At 41.0% G+C, this 7568-nt stretch overlaps 1 protein-coding gene across 1 annotated transcript; it reads left to right on the top strand.

The window, feature by feature from the left end:
- The first annotated feature begins 823 nt into the window (after positions 1–823).
- Positions 824–2857, top strand: LOC140824182 (uncharacterized). The gene is made up of 2 exons (XM_073185778.1): positions 824–1805; positions 2109–2857. Exons 1-2 carry the CDS (start codon positions 824–826, stop codon positions 2855–2857), a joined length of 1731 nt encoding a protein of 576 aa, XP_073041879.1.
- Positions 2858–7568: the final 4711 nt, after the last annotated feature.

The following is a 7568-nucleotide window of genomic DNA, read 5'->3' as shown; positions in this document are numbered from 1 at the left end:
CCAAAGTGATTGTTAAATGCTATTGAGCATTCAAATGTTTTATTGGATTGATTGAATCATAGTCAGAGCATTGCATGCAATTAGTTGATCAACAACCATAGGTTTTTATCCCCTCACAGTTATCGATTTATATCAATGGGATATTTGCAACCACAGTCATAGATACTATTGATATCAATCCAACCATAGAAAAGAGAATATCATCGTATTGCTATCTATTGCTATGCTATTGCTACAGTTATTGCTACAGTATTCATGTTTCAGAGTTGATGGTATTTATGATTTCAAAGTCATGTTTTACAGAGTATACTTTATATCCTTGCTATGTAGAGTTCCACTTGCTGAGATTTATTCTCATTTCAGTTATTTTCATGTGATGCAGATAAGAGTGACAGATCAGGGCAGTGATCGTGGATGGGGGTCATATGCATACACTGTTGGAAGGAAGACTATTTTGTATCATTTTGGGACATGATCATAAGAATGATTATTTTGTATTTTGTATATCATTTGAATGATCATGTATTTATTTTGTAAACATTTTATGAAATGTATTTTGAAACTCCTTCCATATTTTAAAGAAAATTTTAAATTTCCGCTGTGTATTTTATCGTTACGGGTCAGGGTGTCACATTACTATAACTTGACATCGTGCGCTTGCGAGCAGTTAAGAAAACGCGCAACAAGTTTTTGGCGCCGTTGCCGGGGAGTGTCAAATTTGAATTTATATCAGTATTGTTACCAAGTAGACTTGACTTTAATTTAGAGTTTATTTTTATTGTTTTACTTTGTTATTTTATAATCTTCTCTGTTTTTACAGTGCATGCGAAAATATACAAATCCCGACTTGCTGGTTTTTGATCCTGAAATCGAAAGAACTGCCAGGAGATTAAAGAATGCAAGACGAGAGGAGATTAAAGAAATGGCCGAAAACAGAGATCATCAGAACGAGCTCCCACGAGAGGTGCCAATCCGAGAACATTTCCGCCCAGTCATTAACGCTCACTATTCTGGAATAGCTCGTGGAACCATTGCTGCTAATAACTTTGAGCTAAAGCCCGCACTGATCAACATGGTTCAACAGAACCAGTTTGGAGGTGCAGCCACAGCAGATCCCCATCTTCATCTTAGGACTTTTCTAGAGATCACGGACACGGTAAAAATTAATGGTGTTTCTGACGAAATTATTCGATTGCGTTTGTTTCCGTTTTCTCTCAGGGATCAGGCAAGGAGCTGGCTCCAATCTCTGCTGCTAGGGAGTATTACTACATGGGCAGATTTGGTCACAAAATTTCTGTCAAAGTATTTTCCTCCTGCCAAGTCTGCTCAGCTGAAAATAGACATCACTAACTTCAGGCAGAGGGAATTCGAAGTGTTATATGAGGCTTGGGAGAGATACAAAGAACTGCTCAGAAAGTGTCCGAATCATGGATATGCAGAATGGGTTCAGATTGAGCTCTTTTACAATGTCCTGGATGGGCCAACTAGAGGCAATGTGGATGCAGCCGCCGGAGGTACTATTTTTTCTAAAACACCTGATGAAGCTTATGAATTACTTGAACAGATGACCATCAACAGTTATCAGTGGCCAAGTGAGAGATCAGGAGTACAGAGAACAGCTGGAGTGTATGCCGTAGACCCGATCACATCACTGACTGCACAGGTTTCGGCATTGACAGCACAAATTGCAGCGATGAACAAGCCAAGCCAATCTACGTCTGATGTAGCTTTGGTAACTGCTGCGGAAGAGCCAGTTGTGGAAGAAGCTCAGTACATTAACAATCGTGGCTATGGAGGCTACAGAGGTAACCCTCCCCCTAACACTTATCACCCTGGTTTGAGAAACCATGAAAACGTTTCTTATGCAAACAATAAGAATGTGTTGAATCCTCCACCGAGGTTCAATACATCAAATGGGGAAGGAAAGCCATCATTTGAAGATTTAGTGGGAACTTTTGTTGTTGAATCTGGTAAGAGGATGTTTAAGACTGAGTCTAGACTCGACAACCTTGAGACACACATGGCAAGTATCGGTGCTACCCTGAAAATCCTTGAGTCGCAAGTTGGGCAGATAACCAATCAACTCACGTCGCAACAATGAGGTGCAGTACAAAAGACTGCAGATCCACATCTGAGAGAGGTGAATGCTATTTTTATGCAGCATGAGGAGATTGGAGTGGTAAGCAAAGAAGAGAAAGTTGATCAGCCGCCTCCAAGCAAAAGGAGCCGAGGTAAGAAAGGTAAGAGTTATTATTTTGATCAATGCGTTGATATTTCTTTACTTCCCTACCCCCAAAGATTTTTACAATTGAAAGCTGAGTTTCAAAAGAAAAAAGGTCTTGAAGATCTCAAGAACCTACACTCTAACATTCAGTTTAAAGAACAGGAAGAGGTGGCATTTAATGGAGGGCAGATAACCAAGCAAGGAAATCTCCCTCAGAAGCTACAAGACCCCGGAGAATTAGTAGTACCATGTGAAATAGGGGGTAAATTGGTGGAAAATGCAATCTGTGATTCAGGAGCGAGCGTGAATATAATGCCAAGTTTCCTTTACGAGAAACTTGGATTGAGTAGGATAAAGCCCACAAGACTAAGCTTGCAGATGGCAGATAAATCGGTCAGGACACCGCTGGGTATTGTGGAAGATGTTGAACTTAAGATTGATAAAATAAGGCTTCTAGCAGATTTTGTGGTGCTTGACATGGGGAACAGTCAGAATGTTCGTGCTATTTTAGGACGACCATTTTTGGCTACTGCTGGAGCCGTCATTGATTTGAAACAAGGAAAACTGATCATGGAGGTTGATGGTCAAAGCGTTGAATTCAAGGCTTCCATGAAATCATACGACCCACCTTGAATAAACCAGTAACAGTCGGGCTGACGACGTTAAACCAAGCGCTGTGTGGGAGGCAACCCACAATTTATTTTCTTTAGCATTCATTTTGTTTTTATTATTTTATTTTATTTTACGTCCTTAGTTGTTAATTTTACCCACCACCAGATCTATCACCGCCGCAGCCCATGGACATGGATGACACAGATGCAGCGGACAACAACTCGAGCGCCCGAGTTTTGACACTCGTGCGCAAGGTATGTGTTTTCGTGTTCTTTATTTCTATACATTGAGGACAATGCATAATTTAAGTTTGGGGGGAGGGTAAAATTGCGTTGCTTGTTAGAATTTTTCTGAAATTTTTTTTATTTTATCGCTCAGTATTAGTTAATTTGAATTTTTTTTATTGCATGTTAGAACTTGTTAGGTAGCGTCATGGATAAGAAAAATGTGTGACCAATGATGAAAACTGAATTGCGATATTGAAATATATCTGTGTTCCTGATAACTTAGGAGTCACAATTATTTTGCACGGTCGTGTTGTTGATACTATCGTTGCTTAGAGACAAGTTGCATGCCTGTGATGCTAAACAGATGAGGGAGATCTGATTATTGGTAATTCTTGCATGACATTGATTGACACTTTTGCAATCATAGGAATGAGCTAGGCAATTGTTCGCAATATCCTTGGGCCTGTGTTCTTTGCTTATGGTCAATTGTAGCCCTTTGAGCTTCAAGTTAATTGAGATGCTTAAATTTTCTTCGTTCACCTATTTCATATATCATTTTTATTGAAAATTGCATGTGATTGGTGTGTATGAGTTGACTAATGGATTGACGGAAGTCTAGAACTTGTTTGAACACTTTTCGAGGCAAAATACGGATAATATGTGACATAGGAATGATTTAGGCGATCTTTGGAGCCGTTTTGAGCCTTCGAGCCTACCAACTGAACATGAAGTATCCCTAGTGTCCCATTTTGAGCCAACTAAAAATCAATTGGCGTATGTCAATTACATACAATTAGCCCCCACTTATATCTATTCTATATCCCACAGCAACTACCAAATGAAGCTTATACACTTAATTTCCTACCTGATTTTGAGAGAAATAAATTCAGTGGTGTTGTAATGATTCAAATGCTCCTTGTAAAGAAAAAAGAAAAATTTAAAGCATGAAAAAAGGAGTTGGCAAAGAAAAGAAGAAGAAAAACAATGAAAAGAATGAATCAAAAGTGGTTAGCAAGAAAGAAAATACGGGAAATGGAGGATATGAATGAAAAGAAAACAATAAAGTGGGTGGTGGTTCAAAAGAAAATGAAAATGAGTGAAGTTGATGAAGTTCAAATATTTCTCTCAAATTTTGATTTCCATAACTTTATTGTAGCCGTGAGCCGTGGCCTAACGTTACAAGCCTACAAGGCCTATTAACCTTGTCACATTTATCCAATATACTAGTGGAGAAAAGTTTTTCAAGTCAAGCCTATGGATACCTGAAAAACATTGTCATCAAGTATAAACTTTAATCACTTAATTGCAAGCATCTCGTCGTGTGATTTCATCTTTGGTATAATTTCGATGAATATTCATTGAGCCAATTAATCACCAATAAAGTCCTATGTGATCTATGAATGTGAACTTGTATTTTGATGAAGTGTGAGTTAAACTAAACTGAGGATTTCTTGATTCTGTAAGTGGATGGGCATTATGACTCTATTTGAGCACTCGATGGGGTAAACGAACATTGACTTATCACACACACGTAACTCTTGGGAAATCGTGAATTACAGTAAATAGATAAAATCTGAGGCCAATATCACTTCTTGCGAATCCATGACTGTTAAGAGTTTCATTATTTATTAATTGACTTCTTGTTTTTATTTTATTTTGCTCGGGACTAGCAAAAGTTCAAGTTTGGGGGGTTTGATAAGTGCAATATTTTCACTTAATTTACATTTAAATCCATTTTGAATTATGCTTGTTTCGAACAGAATTATACGTTTTTGGTTTGTTTCTGTTGTCATTTCAGGAATGGAGAAAATAGCAAACACGAAGCCAAGTGGACCAAGAAGCTCACAACCATGAGCATGCTACCGGACAGATGTGCGTGCGCGGCTGCGTGACTTCACGCGCATGCGCGCGCAAAGACAAGTCACCCGAGCAGAACATCGCGCGCCCCCGCACGACATCTCGCGCACCAGCGCGCGCAAGGATGAATCACACACACAGAAGATCGCGCGCTACCGCGCCACATCATGCGCAGGGGCGCGCGCAGACATGCACGACCAGACACAGCAGCTCGCGCGCGATCGCGCCATTTCAGGCGCACCCGCGCGCGCAAAGAAGCAGCAGAGCACCTGAGAGCAGCGCGCGACCGCGCCACTTCACGCAGAGCCGCGCGCGGACAATTACGAGACACGGACAGAGAGGTGCCGCGCCATCGCGCGACTTCACACGCATGCACGCGCAAGAAGACAAGCAGACAGGCAGAACGGACCGCGCCATCGCGCAAGTTCCCGCGCCACCGCGCGCGCGGGGCCTTCAGAAAATCTATAAATACACTCGATTCTTAGGTCAAAGGAATCAGCAGCCGTGGAGAGAAAACACAGCCGTTTTGGTAGAGAAAACACCTCGGAGGGCTGGAGAAATCAAGAGACGAAGATCCGGAACGCGAAGATCGATCGCAGATACGAAGAACGACGGATCTGGACACAGAGACGACACTTTGGATTTGTCTTTTATCTTTCGTTTTTATATTTTCGTGTAACTCAATGTCTGAATCTTCAAACATGCATTGTGTTTATTTATATTTCGTGATGAACTAAATTCCCATTCTAGAGAATGACGTAACTTTGTTGATACGATGACTTGACACCGTTGTTTATGTGATTGAATTCCACTTTCGTTTAATTGTGTTCTCTGCGTTTACTGCACTGCAATTTACTGACCATAAATTGTTTGTTGTTTGATTAATCTTATAACTCGGGAGAAGGACTAGGATTACGATCATTAGAGACACATCGTTAATTGTTTATAGCGTTCGGAAGGCGTATAACTTTGGCGAGGCTTAGTAAGAACATTGTTTGCATTTATCTATGAAACGTAGATTCGAATTAGGAATAATTGAATCGAAGTTGATAGATACACTTTATTCGTCACTTGGGAAAGGAGGAATAAAACAATCTAAGTGTTCTTGGCCATTAATCGATTGGAATACAGGAATATAAATTAAACTGTGAATAATTATCGTGGAAACTTTGTGAAATCATTTCTCTAGATACTTTCTCTCATTATTATCTCTCAATCCGGTGATTTAATTTATTCATTGCTTTCAATTAATTCGTTTAAACAAACAAAACTGATTATTGATTTTTCTAGATAAATTCTTGGCTATTTTAATTACAAATTGCCAAGACTTTATCTAGAAAAATCAATAATCAGTTTTGTTTGTTTAAACGAATTAATTGAAAGCAATGAATAAATTAAATCACCGGATTGAGAGATAATAATGAGAGAAAGTATCTAGAGAAATTATTTCACAAAGTTTCCACGATAATTATTCACAGTTTAATTTATATTTTGAATTCCAATCGATTAATGGCCAAGAACACTTAGATTGTTTTATTCCCCTTTCCCAAGTAACGAATAAAGTGTATCTATCAACTTCGATTCAATTATTCCTAATTCGAATCTACGTTTCATAGATAAATGCAAACAATGTTCTTACTATGCCTCGCCAAAGTTATACGCCTTCCGAACGCTATAAACATTTAACGATGTGTCTCTAATGATCTGTAATCCTAGTCCTTATCCCGAGTTATAAGATTAATCAAACAACAAACAATTTATGGCCAGTAAATTGCAGTGCAGTAAACGCAGAGAACACAATTAAACGAAAGTGGAATTCAATCACATAAACAACGGTGTCAAGTCATCGTATCAACAAAGTTACGTCATTCTCTAGAATGGGAATTTAGTTCATCACGAAATCTAAATAAACACAATGCATGTTTGAAGATTCAGACATTGAGTTACACGAAAATATAAAAATGAAAGATAAAAGACAAATCCAAAGTGTCGTCTCTGTGTCCAGATCCGTCGTTCTTCGTATCTGCGATCGATCTTCGCGTTCCGGATCTTCGTCTCTTGATTTCTCCAGCCCTCCGAGGTGTTTTCTCTACCAAAACGGCTGTGTTTTCTCTCCACGGCTGCTGATTCCTTTGACCTAAGAATCGAGTGTATTTATAGATTTTCTGAACGCCGCGCGCGCGGTGGCGCGGGAACTTGCGCGATGGCGCGGTCCGTTCTGCCTGTCTGCGTGTCTTCTTGCGCGCGCATGCGCGTGAAGTCGCGCGATGGCGCGCACCTCTTTGTCCGTGTCTCGTAATTGTCCGCGCGCGGCTGCGCGTGAAGTGGCGCGGGCGCGCGCTGCTCTCGGGTGCTCTGCTGCTTCCTTGCGCGCGCGGGTGCGCGTGAAATATCGCGATCGCGCGCGAGCTGCTGTGTCTGGTCGTGCATGTCTGCGCGCGCACCTACGCATGATGTGGCGCGGTAGCGCGCGATCTTCTGTGTGTGTGATTCATCCTTGCGCGCGCTGGTGCGCGAGATGTCGCGCGGGGGCGCCTGATGTTCTGCTCGGGTGACTTTTCTTTGCGCGCGCATGCACGTGAAGTCGTGCGGCCGCGCACGCACATCTGTCCGGTAGCATGCTCATGGTTGTGAGCTTCTTGGTCCAC

Source organism: Primulina eburnea, chromosome 2 (assembly GCF_022965805.1).
Source record: "Primulina eburnea isolate SZY01 chromosome 2, ASM2296580v1, whole genome shotgun sequence".
Classification (NCBI taxonomy): domain Eukaryota; kingdom Viridiplantae; phylum Streptophyta; class Magnoliopsida; order Lamiales; family Gesneriaceae; genus Primulina; species Primulina eburnea.
The sequence above is the reverse complement of the archived record's forward strand: the minus strand, read 5'-3'. Positions and strand labels throughout refer to the sequence as shown.